The following is an 18,946-nucleotide window of genomic DNA, read 5'->3' as shown; positions in this document are numbered from 1 at the left end:
CATGAGGGAGAAAGGAATAGGATAGGTTGATAGGGTGAGATGAAGAAGGGGTGGGAAGAGGTTTATGTGTCACAGAAGCATCGATGGGTCGAATCGCCCGTTTCCGTGCTACAGTCTACCTTGCAGGGAGGGATGTAACAAAGCATTTATCAGTTTCTCAATTTCCCCCACCCCTTTACGAGTTTCCACAGACATTGCTAAACGGCTGTGTGCAAACCTCTGCTAGACTTGTCTACACTGCCTCTGCACAGCCTGCAAATCGAGAACAAGAGTCCCAGTGAAGGCTCGCTCTCTGGATTTCCTTCCCTTTAGCAGAAATTCCCAGCCCGACAATCTTCGGGGATCTCCGCGTTCCTCTAAGTCGAACCTCTTTGATTTGAATTACTCCACTGGCGGCCAAGCCTTCAGTTGCTTGGGCCCTCAGCTCATCTGGAATCCCCTCCATAAACCACTCTGCCTCTCTCCTCCTTTAACTCACCGCCTCTCTCCTCCTTTAATTCTCCGCCCCTCTCCCTCTCTCCTCCTTTAACTCTCCGCCTCTCTCCCTCTCTCCTCCTTTAACTCTCCGCCTCTCTCCCTCTCTCCTCCTTTAACTCTCCGCCTCTCTCCCCCTTTAACTCTCCGCCTCTCTCCCCCTTTAACTCTCCGCTTCTCTCCCTCTCTCCTCCTTTAACTCTCCGCCTCGCACCCTCTCTCCTCTGAGATCTCTGCTCCTCTCCCTCGCCCCTCCTTCACAATGTTCTTTAAATGCTAATTCTTTAAACAAGCTGTTGCTCACTCTTGTTTGTTTATTAACGCTCCGGGGAAGCACCCTGTCATATTTTACTACATTCGAGGTGCTATATAAAGCAAGCTGTTATTGGCCCACTCGGGATGATTTCCCTCAACACAAACCAAGACTTTAAACTGCGACCTTTCAGAGTTCAATGTCTCAGCCTTCACAGTCTCCAACTCAAAATAATTTTGTAACTCAAACAATTATTTTTCATAATTTTCAATTCATGGAGTGTCCCAGCACAGGGGGTGGCCATTCGGACCATTGTGTCAGTGCCAGATCCTTTGTACTCCTCCCACTTTATCAAAACTAGTGAATTAGCCTAAGCCATGCTGGACTTTTATCTGACTGGACAGTTCAGGCCTGTCTTGACTCTCTAGCTCTGCAGCGAGACACTGTGTTCCTCATAAGGGTTTATATTTATTTTTAGACAGTTCGCTGTAGTGGGACAAATTGAAATCTATAGTGCCTGTCTAAAAATAAATACCAGCAATATGAGAAACAGCGTCCATCTGTGACCCCTGACCCACTCCTCAATAACCCCCAAAAGCCCCTCGTCTCCCCACCACACATTGCTATACAGGCAAAGGAGATGCAACACCTGTTCTTTGACCTCTTCCCTTCTAACTGTTCAAGGCAACCAGGTGAAACAGAGATTGATTAGTATTTCTTTCGGTCCAGTATCAATTCGCTGTTCACAACTTAAGACAGAAATCGGGTGTGTAGAATCCCTCCGTTCAGTCCACAAGCATAACCCCGAGTTTCCAGTCATCCGTCATTTTAATTCTCCACCTTCCTCCAAGTCTTTTTTTTTCATTTTAGAGTACTGAATTCATTTTTTCCAATTAAGGGGGGTGGTTTAATCCACCTACCTTGCACATCTTTGAGTTGTGGGGGCGAAACCCACGCAAACACGGGAAGAATGTGCAAACTCCACACAGAGAGCGACTGAGAGCCGGGATCGAACCTGGGACCTCAGCGCCATGAGACTGCAGTGCTACCACTGCGCCACCGTGCTGCCCTCTTCCTCCAAGTCTGACCTCTTCATCCTCGGCCTCTGGCACAGTGACGCCCAGTGTAAACTCGAGGAACAGGACCTCATCTCTTCATCTTCCTGACTAAGCATTGCATTTCAGAACAGAACATCTGCCTCCATTTTATCAGGCAGCAGCTTTTGTAATGTTTCTGCTCTTGCCATTCACACCTCCTCTAGACCCATCTTTTCACTGGTTTGATACAGCTGAGGCCATTTCAGAGGCAGTTTAAGAGTCAACCACATTGCTGTGTGCCTGGAGTGTAGGCCAGGCCAGGTGAGGACGGAAGATTTCTTTCTCGGAAAGGCATTTGTGAACCAGATGGGTTTTTACGACAATTGACAATGGTTTAATGGTCATCATTTGACTTTTAACTCCAGATTTTTTTATTGAATTCAAATTCCATCACATGCCTTGGTGGGATTTGAACCTGGGTTCCCAGGGCATTACCCTGGGTCTCTGTATTGCTAGTCCAATGATAATACCATTCTGCCACCACCTGTCCATTGATCAGCAACTGACAAGGCATATAAATACTGTGGCACCGGAGCAGGTCAGAAGCTCGGAATCTTGGGTCGAGTAACTCACCTCCTGACTCCCCAAAACCTGCCCACCACCGACAAGGCCTAAGTCAGGAGTGTGATGAAATGCTCTCTACTTCCCTGGATAAGAGCAGCTCTAACAATACTTGAAACACCATCCAGGACAAAGCAGCCTATTTGATTGATGCCCCTTCCCCAAACAGTCACTAGTTATGGAGAATGGGCAGGACGGTGGAGTTGAGGCCAGGGTGGGATCAGCCATGATCAGACTGAGGGTGGCAGGCTTGCGAGACTAAATTGCCTACTCCTGCTCCTTGATCATGTGTTCTAGGGAAGAGATGCCCTGGCTGATTTTGCAATCCAGCTCTTGGTCTGTAACATTGTAGGTAGCAGATGAGGAATTCATCAGCCTGATAGAATGGTGGAGCAGACTCGATGGGCCGAATGGTCTAGTTCTGCTCCTATATCTTATGAATTTATGACCTTTTCCACCTCTGACGCAGAGTGGCAGCCGTAAGTACCATCTACAAAATGCACTGCAGGAACTCACCAAGGTTCCTTAGACAGCACCTTCCAAACCCACGACCACAATCATCTAGAAGGACACGAGCAGCAGATACCTGGGAACATTACCACCTGGGTGTTTTCCTCCAAGCCACTCACCATCCTGACTTGGAAATATATTGCCGTTCCTTCACAGACACTGGGTCAAATTCCTGGAACTCCCTCCCTAATAGCACTGTTGTGTACCTACACCACAGGTGCCACAACAGTTCAAGGAGGCAGCTCACCACCACCTTCTCAAGGGCAATTAGGGATGGGCAATAAATGCTGCGACACCCACATCTCATGAATGAAGAAAACATGTTTTTTTTATCCTGTCCCATTACCATTTCCTCTTGCCTTGCACCATCATCCCTTCTGATGTTTAGGGTGGGAAATTGCGGTCTCGTGCCGGTGCACGGGTTTCCCAGTGGAGGGGTGCTGTCAATGGGAAATCCCGCTGACAATGGCAGGACAGGTAGATCCCACTGGTGGGCTGCCTCCCCTGCCAAAAAACACATCGCGGGGTGGTCGGTAAATCCCGCCCTTAATCTTTCCTGCATTCCACCCTATCACAGACCTTCCCGGCCCCCTTTTCCCTGCCTCTGCACTTGTTTTAAACCTGTCGCCGTTCCAACATTTCCCAAGTTGTGATGAAAAATTATTGCCCAGAAAGGTCGACTGGATTGGTCTCCCTCATCACAGATGCTGCCTGGCCTGCTGAGCGTTTCCAGCATTATCTCATTTTACTTCAGATTGTCAGCCTCTGTGGTATTTTTTAAATATAAATTTTGAGTACCCAATTCATTTTTTTTTCGAATTAAGGGGCAAAGATAGCGTTTATTTGAATAGAAAAAACGTGCAGGGGTACGGGGAAAGGCAGGGCAGCATGAAGTCACGATGCTCATTTGGAGAGCAGGTGCAGAGATGATGGGCTGAATGGCCTCCTTCTGTATCACAACAGTTCTGTGCTCCTGTGAATGACCGGTTTCGGTGCTCTACATTCTAGATAATTAACTAACGCGAGGAGAAATTTACGAATACCTGGTTGTCTATTAAAAAGCTGAACTGATGAAGAACTGGCTAAAACTATGGATTTGGCATTAAGTGATGGTGCTGGAATCTTCCACAGCACTCTTGCTGCCTGCTAGACTGGCTCTTGGCTGGAGATTTCCCAATGGTTTCGGAAGCCTTCAAACACTGATAAATGAGATTCCGTATACATCAGCGCCGATTTGGATTTTAACAGAATAAAATGTCCCCAGGTGCTTCACAGGAGTTGTATCAAATAAAATCTGGCACCAGGTTACAAGGGAGATACTGATGACCGAAAGCTTGCATGGTTAAAGAGGTAGGTTAAAAAGTGCCTTCGAGGGCAGGGCACGGTGGTTAGCACTGCTGCCTCACGGCGCTGAGGAACCGGGTTCGATCCCGGCCCCGGGTCACTGTCCGCGTGAAGTTTGCACATTCTCCCCGTGTCTGCGTGGGTCTCACCCCCACAACCCACAGATGTGCAGGTTAGGTGGATTGACCACGCTAAATTGCCCCTTCGTTGTGTAAAAAAAAAAGAATTGGGTACTCTAAAATTTTATAAAAATGTAAAAAGTGTCTTCGGGAGGGAATTAGCGCCCTAAGTGCACCCGCCAATGGTGGAGCAATTAACATGGGGAGGCTGCACACAAAAGACCAGAAATCCTGGAGGATTGTATGGCTGCAGGAGGTTACTGGAGTTAGGAAGGGGCCTGGAGCTATTTGAAAACCAGGACGGGAATGTTAAAATCGAGTTCTGCTGGAACAGCAGGCAATGTAGGTCAGCAAATAAGGGCAATTGGGTGAAGGGGACCTGGGGCCAGAGTCAGGACAACAAGTCAAAGAAAAAGCCCACTAAAAACAAACCGCTCACAAACACTGCATTCTTTCGAACATCCTCCCCATTATACATCACTTTCAATGCTGAATAAATTCATTTTTAAAAAATTCATTCTTTAAAACATATTTACCAACGTTATCGACAAAGAGTTCATTATTGTCCTCACCAACACAGAACTACGTGACATTGAATGAAATAGAAAACACTCCCTTGAGAAATATTGTTTTGAAGAAATATGGCTAAGGGGGATGAAACAAGTTTAGCAGCAGTTTATTTTGGGTGTGTCTTAACCGATCCGGGAGCAGATCTGGAACACTCGAAATAGGAAAGGAGTTGGGGGTCCTTAGGGAAGGATCAAAGATAGCCAAGCTTCAACCACACTCCAAAAGCTCCATTTCATCCCGGGCGTAGCAACCCGCTTGATTGGCACCTCATCCACGAACTTAGACATTCACTCCCTCTGCCACTGACGCACAGGGGCAGCAGTGTGTACCGTCTACAAGATGGATCGCAGCTTTCTATAGCACGTTCCCAACCGGCGATCTCAGCAGATGCATGGGAACACCACCGCCTGGAAGTTCCCCTCCATGCCGCACACTTGGAAATATATCGCAGTTCCTTCACTGTTGCTGGGTCAAAACCCTGGAACTCCATCCCTAACAGCACTGCAGATGTACCTACGTCACATGGACTTCAGTGGCTCAAGAAGGCAGCTCACCACCACCTTCTCAAAGACATTTAGGGATGGACAACAAATGCTGAGCGAGCCAGCGATGTCCACATCGTGTGAATGAATAAAAAAAACATTTTCACAGGAGGGTTGCTCGGGGCCAATGCAGGAGGGGAGGCAGATGTGGCCAGGAGTCAGTCGGAATGAGGGAAGTGACAGGATAGGGAGAGGGAGGATTATTGAAGAGAATTCCCGCAGCTCAAGGCAGGTAAGGTTGATGGGGGAGTGGGTTAAGAAGGGACTAGGTGCAATCGTGACTATTAATAATGGACATAGAAATAATCAGGGGTGGTTCACAAACAAGGATTAGCGTGACATGCAATTCCCGTAGCTCGGATTGCTGGAGTGCAATATAAGTTGGCCAGAAACTTAGGATTCTAAAGGAGGGACGGCACGGTGGCACAGTGGTTAGCACTGCTGCCTCACAGCTCCAGGGTCCCAGGTTCGATTCCCGGCTTGGGTCATTGTCTGTGCGGAGTCTGCACGTTCTCCCCGTGTCTGTGTGGGGTTCCTCCGGGTGCGCCAGTTTCCTCCCACAGTCCAAGATGTGCAGGTTAGGTGGATTGATCATGCTAAATTGTCTCTAGGTGGGGCTACGTGGATACGGTGGGTGATTGGGCCTAGGCAGGGTGCTCTTTCAGAGGGTTGGTGAGGACTCGATGGGCCGAATGGCCTCCTTCTGCTCTGTAGGGATCCTATGATTCGCAGAATTACTTTTTTTTTTTTAATTATTTTATTACAAACATGTATCAAAACAGGTTACAACAGGCATTGTCAAACTCGGGGGCGCAACCCGCGGGTGGGTCATAGAACATAGAATTTACAGTGCGGAAGGAGGTCATTCGGCCCATTGAGACTGCACCGGCTCTTGGAAAGAGCACCCTACACAAGGTCAACACCTCCACCCGATCCCCATAACCCAGAAGCCCCACCCAACACTAAGGGCAATTTTGAACACTAAGGGCAATTTATCATGGCCAATCCACCTGACCTGCACACCTTTGGACTGTGGGAGGAAACCGGAGCACCCGGAGGAAACCCACGCACACACGGGGAGGATGTGCAGACTCCGCACAGACAGTGACCCAAGCCGGAATTGAACCTGGGACCCTGGAGCTGTGAAGCAATTGTGCTATCCACAATGCTACCCGTGCTGCCCCACGGGTCACGGGCGGGTGTCGGGAGAGTCGCGGAGACGTCCGTCGCGGCGCTCCCAATCGCGCAAATCTGTGTGCAACAGCCGGCTGTTAATAACGCCGGCTGCAAGCGGCCTTCAAAATGGCCGCGAACATGTTAAAAAAATGCAGCTGCACTGCGCATGCGTGCCAGCTCATGCACGCATGCGCAGTGCGGGCGCCTTTTTTTTTAAAAAACGGTCGCACCTTTTTGTTTTGCAAGTTTGGGGGATTTTATTCATTTTATTCTTTTATTTTATTCATTAAAAACATTTTTTTTTACAAGTTCGGGGGGGGGGTGTTTATTTGATAAAACTTTACAGGAAAAAAATGCAGAACTTTGGACAGATGGAGACTCCATACTTTCCGACACTGGAAGGCTTCACCTTCATCCAACAGGTTCCATTGGAGGAGCGTGTACGAGGGAGAAAGGCACCCAAAACCACTTCCTCCATTTTTGTCAGCAGCAAACAAGGTGAGAGAAAATGGTGGGTCGGGAAGGTCGGCTGGCGGGGGTCGCAAAGGTCGGCTGGCATGGGTCGCAAAGGTCGGCCGGCGTGGGTCCCGAAGGTTGGCCGGTTGGTAAAAATGGGTCCCCGGAAACAAAGTTTGAAGAACACTGGGTTACAACACATAAACACCCCGGGAAACATACTTCCCAGCGATCAACTATACAGTAGGTACAAAATTTTACCCCTTTTCACCCTCCCCTCCCCCCCTGCAACGGACAGCTCCTCAGAAACGGTCACAAACATCCCCCGCCTTTTCTCAAACCCCATTGCAGAGCCCCTTAACTCATATTTTATCTTCCCCAACCGCAGGAAGTCATACAGGTCACCCAACCAAGCTGCTAACCCCCGGTGGCGATGCCAACCACCACCAGTAAAATTTGCCGCCATACAATCAGAGAGGCGAAGGCCACGACATCGGCCTTCCTCCTCTCCATGAGCTCCGGCTTCTCTGAAACTCCAAATATCGCCACCAAAGGGTCCGGGTCCACCTCCTCCTCCACTATCCTGGCTAAGACCGCTAACACTCCCACCCAGAATCTTCCCAATTTTTCGTAACCCCAAAACATGTACGCCAGATTCGCTGGCCCCCGCCCACACCTCTCGCACTCATCTGCTACCCCCTGAAAGAACCCACTCATTCTCGTGCAAGTCATATGCACCCCGTGCACCATCTTAAACTGTATCAGGCTCATCCTTGCACAGGAGGTGGTCCCATTTACCCTTCGCAGTGCCTCACGCCATACTCCCCAATTGGTCTCTCCTCCCAACTCCCCTTCCCATTTCTCCTTGATCTTCAGCACCCGCTGGCTTCCCTGCTCCCCCAGCCACTTGTATATATCCCCAATTCTTCCCTCCTTTTCCACATCCCACCGGCTCCAGGAGGGTGTAATGATTCTAAGAATTACACGGGTTCCTAGGATTTGCATCACAACCTGATTCGGTGGCACAGTGATTAGCATTGCTGCCTCACAGCTGCAGGGACCTGGGTTCAATTCTGGCTTCGGGTGACTGCCTGTGGGAAGTCTGCATGTTCTCCCCGTGTCTGCGTGGGTTTCCTCCGGGTGCTCCGGTTTCCTCCCACACTCCAAAGATGTGCAGGTTAGGTGGATTGGCCATGGTAAATTGCCCCTTAGTGTTCAGGGGTGTGTAGAATAGGCTAAGGGGTTATAGGAATAGGGAAGTGGGCTTGGGTGGGCTGCTCTTTCAGAGGGTCGATGGCCTGGCCCGCGACCGGAGCCCACCGATCTGCAGGCGGGCCTGTGCCGTGGGGGCACTCTATCCCTCCGCGCCGGCCTCTGTAAGGCTCCGCGATGGCCAGCGCGGAGAAGAAACCCCCTGCACATGTGCAGGAAGCCGCTGGCGGTCCTGCACATGCGGCAACTCATCCCGGCCGGCGGAGGCCCTTCGCCGCCGTTTGGGGCGGCACCAACCGCTCCAGCGCCGGCCTAGCCCCCAGAAGTGCGGAGGATTCCGCAACTTCCGGGCGGCCCGATGGCGGAGTGGTTCACGCCACTCTTTGGCGCCGGTACGGGCCGTCCCACCAATTCCGGGAGAATCCCGGCCAGAGAGAGGGTGGAGGGGCCACTAGCTGGAACAAGTGGAGGGGGGAAAAGTGGTCTGAGCCGGAGCGAAGAGGGAGGGAAAAAGGGACCTGAGCCGGAGCGAGGAAGGATATGTATTAGACAGGGTGCGGAAAAGATTTGCACTGGTCCCAGGGATGAGGCTTCAGTTAGGTGGATAGATTAGCAATGCTGCTATTTGTCCTTGGAGAAAAGAAGGTTGAGAGGAGATCTGATTGAATTCAAAGGCATAAGGGTTATTTTCTTTTCATTCGTTCATGGGTGTCGCAGCATTTACTGCCCACCACTAATTGACATTAGTGAACCAGATAGGTTTTTACAACATTCGACAATGGTTTCATGGTCATCATTAGACTTTAATTCCAGATTTGTACTGAATTCAAATTTCACCATCTGCAATGGTGGGATTTGAACCTGGGTCCCCGAAGCATTACTCTGGGTCTCTGGCTTACTAGTCCAGTGACAATACCACAATGCCACCACCTCCTCAGAGTAGACAGGGAGAAACTGGACAGAGTAGATAGGGAAAAACTGCTCCCATTGGCGGAAGGATTGAGAACTAGAGGCTCAAATTAAAGGAGGATTGTGTTAATAAGCAAAGGGGACATGAGGGGAGATTAGTGGTTATGATCTGGAACGCACTGCCGGAGAGTGCGAAGGAGGTAGATTCAGTCAGGGCTTTCAAAAAGGAATTGACGAAGAAAGTAAAAAGTTTGCAGAGTTACAGGGTAATGCCGGGCGAGAGGTGAGTTATTCTTGGAGAAAGTCAGTAGAGACACAATGGATTGAATAGCCTCCTTCGGTGCTATAACCAATCTAGGATTTTATTCTACGGATACACTTGGGCAAGCGACCATTCGATAAGATCCTCCATCTCTGTCAATTTGCCTCTGTTTCTCCAGTCCCTCGATTGCTTTGGTGTCCATTGCACATCAGAACAGTAAGGGACTCTGGCTCAATCTCTCCGAGTGCTGAACTTCTGTATCCCAGCTGGCCTACTGGAGAAATTCCAACAATCCAAATAACTCCACCCAATCTCACAAGCGGAGGGAGAGGGGTGGTGGGGGAAGGAATTAAAACAAGAGGAGACGTGATATCTATAGGCTGATGTTGTAAGACTTGTAATAGCACTGATTCATGGAATGACAGAGCACAGGAGGCGACCATTCAGTATCTCGTACTTGTCCCGGCTCTTCAGCAGCGTGACTCAATTAGTGCCCCGCTCTTTCTTCCCGTAGCCCTGTAGACATTTTCACTTCACAGGCCAGGCGTCTCCATTCGACCGCACTGGTCTTCATAGCGCAATCTGCCCAAGATCAGCACAAAAAATGGCGGAATCTAAAGTGCGGCCATCTTGAGTAACTGCCATCTTTTGTGCTAATGTAAAAACAAATCACAGGATTGGCTGTGCCCAACCCCAGCAGGTGAAATTAATCACCATGGCAAGTTTCAGTTAGGTGTCTGCCTAGGGACTCCACGAGGAGACTCTTTAACTAAACTGATTTGTTTAGGGGAGGGGGTGCTCAAAGAGACTTAGTAGATGTGTTTCAAAACCTTCTTTTCAAAAAAAAAGGTTTACGAAGTAACTGGCTACTGCACTCCAACATAACCTACAAATGTCTCCGTGAAGCTGTGCTAAAATCATTTTCAGCTACTATAAATGACATCACCTTTTTAAAAATTCTTTCATGGGATGTGGCCTCGTTGGCAAGGCCAGCATTTGCTGCCCATCCCCAACTGCTACACCATTGCAGAGTTACCCACATTGTTGTGGGTCTGAAGTCACATATAGGTCGGACCGGGTAAGGACCGCAGATTTCCTTCCCTAATGGGACAATTGGTGAACCAGATGGGTTTTTACGACAATCGACAATGGTTGTCATGGTCACCATAACAGAGACTAGCTTTTCAATTCCAGATTTCTTCACTGAATTCAAACTCCACCAGCTGCCGTGGTGGGATTTGATCCCATGTGCCCAGAGCACTAGCCTGAGCCTGCAGATTACTAGTCCAGTAACATTACCACTTCTCGGCCCTTTGGCTAGGTTCAAGCCTAAGAACAAGCCCAAGATTATGTGCAATGCTTTTTCTTCTCAGCTTGGATTTTGCAGAGGCCATGAATTAATTGGCTTCAATTTGAACTGTTTTTTGGAGCAACCAATGAGATGGGTTAAGGGTTTGCCCCTGTCCACTCTGCGCACTGGCTTTCGTGTTGTTAAGGATGGGAGGACAATGGACTCCAGGGAGTCAGCTCAGAAGTTAGAAAATAATGTAAGTGGCCAGAACCATGGCAAATGAAATTTAATGCCACCAAATATCAAGCATTGCACAGAAGAATAAAAATGGGCACGTGGTCCGTGAATGCGGTTGAAGTAGCCAAGGACAAAGCTGAAAGAAAGCTCAGAGTCTTAATGTGTTCACGTAGGGTGCTCTATCAGACGGTCAAAAGGTCTCCTTCTGCACTGTAGGAATTCTACGCTTCTATAAACATTTTTTAAAAACACCACCGTCTCCCGCACAGGTGGCGGACTAGACACTCATTTAGAAAAAAGGAAATTCGTGCATATTCCGGCCTGAAGGTACTCTGGATTTAAAATGCTTATTTTTTGTTGTTGTGACAACCCCATTTTCAGCTGTATTAGTTCGACAGCACTGAGAAACCACTACTAAATATACCAAAGGATTTTCTTTTAAGGCAAATTTTTTAAAAAAATACTTCTTAAAGAAAATGCTGCCAGATCATGCTGGTTTCATGGTAGTTTTGATGTCCGGTGGTGAGCCAAATTAGTCGAGAGAGAAGAGCAATTTACAAAACTGGTGGATGGGGAACCCGAGGCTAAAGTCTTTATCCAATCCCCTCTCGAAAAATGACTATGAATCTGTGGGCTTCCACTGCTCTTTTGAAGGCAATATCCCGCGGCATAAACATAGAACAGAGAACATTACAGCGCAGTACAGGCCCTTCGGCCCTCAATGTTGCGCCGACCTGTGAAACCACTCTAAAGCCCATCTACACTATTCCCTTATCGTCCATATGTCTACCTAATGACCATTTGAATGCCCTTAGTGTTGGCGAGTCCACTACTGTTGCAGGCAGGGCATTCCACGCCCTTACTATTCTCTGAGTAAAGAACCTACCTCTGACATCTGTCTTATATCTATCTCCCCTCAACTTAAAGCTATGTCCCCTCGTGCTAGACATCACCATCTGAGGAAAAAGGCTTTCACTGTCCACCCTATCCAATCCTCTGATCATCTTGTATGCCTCAATTAAGTCACCTCTTAACCTTCTTCTCTCTAACGAAAACAGCCTCAAGTCCCTCAGCCTTTCCTCATAAGATCTTCCCTCCATACCAGGCAACATTCTGGTAAATCTCCTCTGCACCCTTTCCAATGCTTCCACATCCTTCCTATAATGCGGCAACCAGAATTGCACGCAATACTCCAAATGCGGCCACACCATAGTTTTGTACAGCTGCAACATGACATCATGGCTCCGAAACTCAATCCCTCTACCAATAAAAGCTAACACACCGTATGCCTTCTTAACAACCCTCTCAACCTGGGTGGCAACAATCAGGGATTTATGTACATGGACACCGAGATCTCTCTGCTCATCGACACTGCCAAGAATCTTACCATTAGCCCAGTACTCTGTCTTCCTGTTATTCCTTCCAAAATGAATCACCTCACACTTTTCTGCATTAAACTCCATTTGCCACCTCTCAGCCCAGCGCTGCAGCTTATCTATGTCCCTCTGTAACTTGTAACATCCTTCCACACTGTCCACAACTCCACTGACTTTTGTGTCATCTGCAAATTTACTCATCCATCCTTCTACGCCCTCCTCCAGGTCATTTATAAAAATGACAAACAGCAGTGGCCCCAAAACAGATCCTTCTGGTACACCACTAGTAGCAGGATTCCAGTCTGAACATTTCCCATCAACCACCACCCTTTGTCTTCTTCCAGCTAGCCAATTTCTGATCCAAACTGCTAAATCACCCTGAATCCCATGCCTCCGTATTTTCTGCAGTTTTCAAAACGGGAGAGACACCACATATACTTTAAAAGTTCTAACATGAGTCCAAACGTCGTCAGCTCAGGGCCAGCCCTTGCTTCTTAACAAAAACATTACCTCTTCCCTCAGTTCGCCCCAGGATTCTGTTTGTCCCACAGATCGGATAATGATGCAGGGACATGCCAACTGAGGACCTGCGTTGAACTTCCCACCCCTTCTACAAATCAGAAAGCAGGAACGCTGCAGAGGCTGGAAATCCTAAACGAATAACAAAAAATGCAGCAAATGCTCAGCAGAGGCCAGGCAGCATCTGTGGATGGAGCAACAAGGTCATCGAATCGGAAATGCCGACTCCCGTTTCTCTCTCCACAGATGCTGCCATAACCTCCTGAGCATTCCCGACATCTTCTGTTTTTTTATCCCTATCTTTGTCAACACAATGGTGTGCCACCTTAAACTATAAATATACAAAGTAAAGCGGTATCCGGGTACATACTGTTTAAACTGGAGTACAAGAATGGTTTGTACACAGCGGTAGACAGAAAGTTAATTTTTTTTAAACCACAGCAACCATGCTTTTGAAAGCAAAATCAATATTTCCACTTCTCCACAATTTCCCCACGTTGCTGTTTTAAAAAATACCTCATGATGATTAAGCACTTGGGTTTCTGACAGTGACTTTTGTCAAGAGTGGAAAATGGCCGTTGCTTGGGGGGCACTAAGTGTTCTCCCCGTGTCTGTGTAGGTTTCCTCCGGGTGCTCCGGTTTCCTCCCACAGTCCAAAGACATGCAGGTTGGTGGATTGGCCATGCTGGTTAGGAGGGGTTATTGGGTTACGGGGGTTGGGTGGAAGTGACGGCTTAAAGTGGGTCGGTGCAGACTCGATGGGTTGAATGGCCTCCTTCTGCACTGTATGTTCTATGTTATGCCTCGCAAGATCTCAGGGGGTCTCGCCAGACGTCGTGATCTGGATTCCAATCACAATGAGCAGGGCCCAGATATGCACATTCAAGTGTGCAGTCAAGCTCACTTGAATATGCTCTCGCCAGAGTTACCCAAGGACCCGCCTCTCCCCCACCCCGCCCAAGTATCTAACCCCCGCACTCAAGAGACCTCGAGCGAGCACCGTTTAGCACTGGTCTCCACCAACGTGGACCAGGCGTACCAGTATTTGGGGGGTGTCTCCCAGGCAATCGGTGCCCCTGGGTAGCCGGGCTCTGGGCAGGGTGACACCCTGGCACCTGTGATACCACCTAGGCACCATTTTGCTACCAACCTGGCACTGCTATCGGGACACCCAGGCAGTGCCACCAGAGAGCCCAGGTGGCACTGCAACCCTGACAGTGCCAAGGTGTCCATGTGGCATTTTGCCAGGGAGCGGGCCCTGGGGTGCCCTGCCCTTAAGATGTGGGTTGCAGGGGGGCTCGATAACCACCTTATAGGGGAGTTGGGGCATTCCGGAGGCCATGGCGGGGGATCTAGAGATCAGGGCGCCATTTTCTCTTCCTGACTGGTGAGTGGAGCTCGTTACTGCGGTAAATGGGACTAAGTGTGGCCTCGGCAGGGCGTTCCTCGCTGAGGCCCGAAATGAAGCAGAGTACCGTTTAATAGCAGGGTCGCTCTTGGCACTGCCAGTTCTGGGAAACAGCTGGCTAATTGCGCTCGACACAGGAGTCGATTTCATTTCCGTTAACTCGCAGCCAGAGTTAATATTGAGTCCATATGAGTTGGGAGTCAGATTGGACCCACAACGTTAACTCTGGCACAGGGGTTAGCACTGCTGCCTCACAGCTCCAGGGTCCCATGTTCAATTCTGACCTCGGGCTCCTGTCTACGTGGGTTTCTTCCGGATGCTCCGGTTTCCTCCCACTGTCCAAAGGTGTGCAGGTTAGGTGGATTGACCATGCTAAATTGCCCCTTTGTGTCCAAAAGGTTAGGTGGTGTTACTGGTATAGAGTGGAGGCGTGGGCCTAAATAGTGTGCTCTTTCCAAGGGCTGGTGCAGACTCATTGGGCCGAATGGCCTCCTTCTGCACTGTAAATTCTATGAGTCACTTCACACAATATCAGAAAGTAGTTTCATCATTTTTTTTTCAGAAACACCAGCATAGTCCACAGTAATGTAACCCTCTGCTAATATTCTTTGTGACGTCAGCTGTATCCAGATTACCAAGCTCCCTTTTTGTAAAACACACAGTATAAAGGTACTGAAAGTATTTTATTCGCTTCTCATGAATGCCGCCCATTGTTCCTCCACATCAGATCAGCTAAACTATCTCTCCAAGTATTTACAGCATGGATCTGAATTGTTTTATCCAGCGTTCACTGCACGCCTCCATTACTCAATCTTTCATTCAGAAATTGGGCAGAGCATTACCCCACCCCACTGTGGAATTCCACCTCCTCTCCTGCAGCATGGAGCTCATCGGATCGGTTCATTACAGTGCAGGCCATTCATCCCTCTGAGTTCATGCTGGCTCTCTGCTGAGCAATCCAGTCACTCTCTCCCGCACCCCCCCCCCCCCCCCCCCCCCAATTCCTGCCACTTTATTTCCCTCCAAGTGCTCACCCAACTGCCTTTAGAAATTATTGACCATCTCCACTCCCGCCACCTGGGCTGTCCCAGATCATTGCCATTTGCTGCTTTTTAAAACATTCATTCTTCCCCGCATTCCCCTCCCCCTTCACTACATCCAGTCATAGAATCCCCAGTGCGTTGTAGCCTGTTATGATATATATCTGTAATAAAATACATTAAAAAAAACAGTGCAAAGGCCATTCAACCCATTAGGTCTTCACTGACCCACCAAAAGAGCACCCCACCCAGGCCACCTCACTCCCTACCCATAACCCTACCCAACCTGCACATCCCTGGACACAAAGCAATCTAGCATGGCCAATCCACCTAACCCGCACATCTTTGAACAGTGTGAGGAAACCGGAGCACCAGGAGGAAAACCAGGAGGCCTGCACTGTAATGAACCGATCCGATGAGCTCCATGCTGCAGGAGAGGAGGTGGAATTCCACAGTGGGGTGGGGTAACGCTCTGCCCAATTTCTGAATGAAAGATTGAGTAATGGAGGCGTGCAGTGAACGCCGGATAAAACAATTCAGATCCATGCTGTAAACACTTGGAGAGATAGTTTAGCTGATCTGATGTGGAGGAACAATGGGCGGCATTCATGAGAAGCGAATAAAATACTTTCAGTACCTTTATACTGTGTGTTTTACAAAAAGGGAGCTTGGTAATCTGGATACAGACACGAGGAGAACGTACAAACTCCACACAGTCACCCAAGGCCGGAATTTAAACCGGGTCCCTGACTTTATGAGGCAGCGGTGCTACCCAGTGTGCCACCCATCCAGTCTAAAAACCTTAATTTCATGCCCCCTAGCTCTTGCACCATCAGCTAAAGGGAATAGCTTTCCTTTGTTTACCCGATCTAAATGTGTCACAATCTTGTGTAGCTCTATCAAATCTCCCCTCGACCTCCTTTGCTCCAAGGATAACCACTCCTTACTGATGCACCTCAAACAATATAATAGAGGATGTCAGAGAATCGTTGGTGGTTTCTAAACTTAGTTCACATACCTCTCCGTGAAGCTGGTAGGAAATGCCAGCCAGGTCTGGTGTAGAAGCCCAGACACAAGCGTCAGTGGGCTGTCTAACCCACTGGCATACACGTGAAAGCGGTGGACTGAGTAACACAAGGATTTGCAAAGACCAGTATAGCAATGTCCAGAGGCTACATACTCACTGGAAGGCAGGAATCTAAACGGGGCCGAGGAGATCGAGGAACACTTGATCACCTGAAGTGGAGTCGCGGGTTGAAAACGCAGAAGCACAATGTCAGAATTATACATTCTGGTTCGGTCACAAGGATCACCAGGCCCTGGTCTGGTGTCTGTACAACTACCAGGGCATTAAAGCTTTGAAGAAACTGCAGGACAGGTTTACAATTTTGGTTTCTAGAATTGAGAGGGTGCAACTATGAGGAAAGATTAAACACGCCAGGGTGCCTTCCTCATGAAAAGAGGACATTAAAGAGGTAACGCAATTGAAGTCTTTTCAATTGTGACCGCGTCGATGGGCTGAATGTGGAGAAATGGTTTCCATTGGTGCGCAACTCCATAACAAGGAGAATGAGATTCCACAAACAGCAATAATGATATTGAATGACAGATAAATATGGGCCAGAACACACGAGGGAGAACTTCCCAACTCTTCCAGGAATAAGTTTCCTTTATCTATGGGATTGAGAAACCATATGTATTATGCATATATATTTGGATATTATACTGAGGGGCGTCAGCTGTGGCTCAGGTAGTAGCAGCACACTTGCTTCTGAATCACAGGACCTCGGATCCAAGTCCCACTCCAGGGCACAAAAATCAAGGCTGACGCTGGAATGCAATACCGAAGGAGCACTGCACTATTGGAGGTGCCGTCTTTCAGTCGAGATGTTAAACTGATGCGTCGTCTGTCCACCTCTAGAAGGTACCATGCCACTAACCTGAAGAAGAGCAGTGGAGATCCTCCAGGTGTCCTGGCCAATATTTACCCCTCAGTCAACAATCACAAAAACTGATGACCTGTCTATTGTCATATCTCTGTTGGTGGGACCTTGCTGTACGCAAATCGGCTGGTGTGTTTCCTACATTACAACAACAACTACACTTCAAAAATTACTTCACTGACTGTAAAGCACTTTGAGACATCCTGAGATTGTCGACGGCGCTATATAAATGCAAGTGTTTCTTTCTTTTAAATATCATTATGCCACAAAGCCTAAATAGCTCACAGAATAGAAGTGCTTTGTACTGACATCAGCACATAGTTCAAGAGTTCTACTCACATATGGCTTGCACTCCTCCCACTTTCAGTTCTGCTTACAAAAAGGGCTTTCACATTTATATTGCTTCAAATGCAGCAATATGTTAAATGTAGGAGCTGTTTCCAGCGAAAGCGGGTCCCATTCCAGCATGCACCTGCTGCCACAGAACGAAAACCGCGCATTTTGAGACACCCCCCTCCCCCAAGAAGCGGGGGTCGCCAAGCCAGGAAAAACCGGACCATTAACCCCGTGTCTCTCCACAGATGCTCACTACTTCCGGCACTTTGTGTTTCTTTTATATTTCTCTCATGACTAGCCTGGTTCTGATTTTAAGGATTGTCCCTTTACCTGAGATTACCCACACCTTTGACCAGGGGATAAGGTTTCTCCCTGAGCTACCTTCTCAATTCACTCCATCCTCAAAATTACCATCAAATCTCTCCCCCCCGGGCAGGTCCCCCATATTCTCCCAACCTCTTCATTTCTTTCAGATCACCATTAGGTGGCAGAGCCTTCCATGAACTCTGCCCTACTCCCTAGGGCCACCCTCTCATAAAATGCCTGGACCCACCCCACTAAAAACACTTTCCAGCCAAGCTTTTGGTTGCGACCCCCTGTGTGGCTTGTGTACAACCTGCTTGAAAAGTCAGCACAGAATAATTTTAAAAACCGGCTCAAAACTAAGTGCCAATAAATCTTTGCTGCACAAGCAGCAAATTTGGCTCCATCAGCTAATAGGCCCAGTATCTGTTGATGTTTCAGTTTCAACACTAATCAAATCTCAGGTGTTCCCCGCCTCAATGCAAGAAACACATCCGCCACCTGATATAACTAACGCCTTATGTTCCAATCCCCTTCATGTGCGCGCTGCACTCCACTGACTGCCCGTCCCTGTTCCCCACTCCCATGCCACCCGCCACCCTCTCTACATTTTGACATTCCGTTTTTACTTTCGCAACCGGTCAAGTGATTCATTAGAAGGTTTCATTTTTGCTGAAATGCCTGCTCACACGTTAAAGAAATATTTAAGAGAAAGTTTTACTTCTCTAAAGCGGTTGCAACAAGATTTCTTTGAACTTCCTCCAGTATCAATAGTTTTGCATTCAGGTACAAAACAAGTTAATAGGACTTCCAAGTAACGTGGCGAGGAAAGGACATTTACAGTGTGATTATATCAGCAGGGATTAAATCAATGATTGCGTCCGAATACATGCAGAACTGAATATGCACACAGTTAATAAACAAGAAAAGATTAAAGTAAATATACAACGTAACTACCAGCAGGAAAATAATCTATAAACGCACGCGAACAAAATGAAAAACAGTGTC

At 48.3% G+C, this 18,946-nt stretch overlaps 1 protein-coding gene across 1 annotated transcript in view; it reads right to left on the bottom strand.

Annotated features, from left to right (window-relative positions):
• The window catches only part of sptlc3 (serine palmitoyltransferase, long chain base subunit 3), a 140,493-nt gene extending 121,888 nt beyond the window's left edge, over positions 1-18,605 (bottom strand). Inside the window, exons 1-4 of the mRNA XM_072504676.1 lie at positions 18,568-18,605; positions 16,593-16,751; positions 16,375-16,480; positions 12,900-13,040 (exon numbers count right to left, since the gene is read on the bottom strand). Of these exons, the coding sequence (XP_072360777.1) occupies positions 12,900-13,040; positions 16,375-16,480; positions 16,593-16,751; positions 18,568-18,605 (444 nt within the window). The remainder of the gene's footprint in view (positions 1-12,899; positions 13,041-16,374; positions 16,481-16,592; positions 16,752-18,567) is intronic.
• Positions 18,606-18,946: the final 341 nt, after the last annotated feature.

This window comes from Scyliorhinus torazame, chromosome 1 (genome assembly GCF_047496885.1).
Source record: "Scyliorhinus torazame isolate Kashiwa2021f chromosome 1, sScyTor2.1, whole genome shotgun sequence".
NCBI lineage: Eukaryota > Metazoa > Chordata > Chondrichthyes > Carcharhiniformes > Scyliorhinidae > Scyliorhinus > Scyliorhinus torazame.
This window is presented reverse-complemented; position numbering and strand designations above follow the sequence as displayed.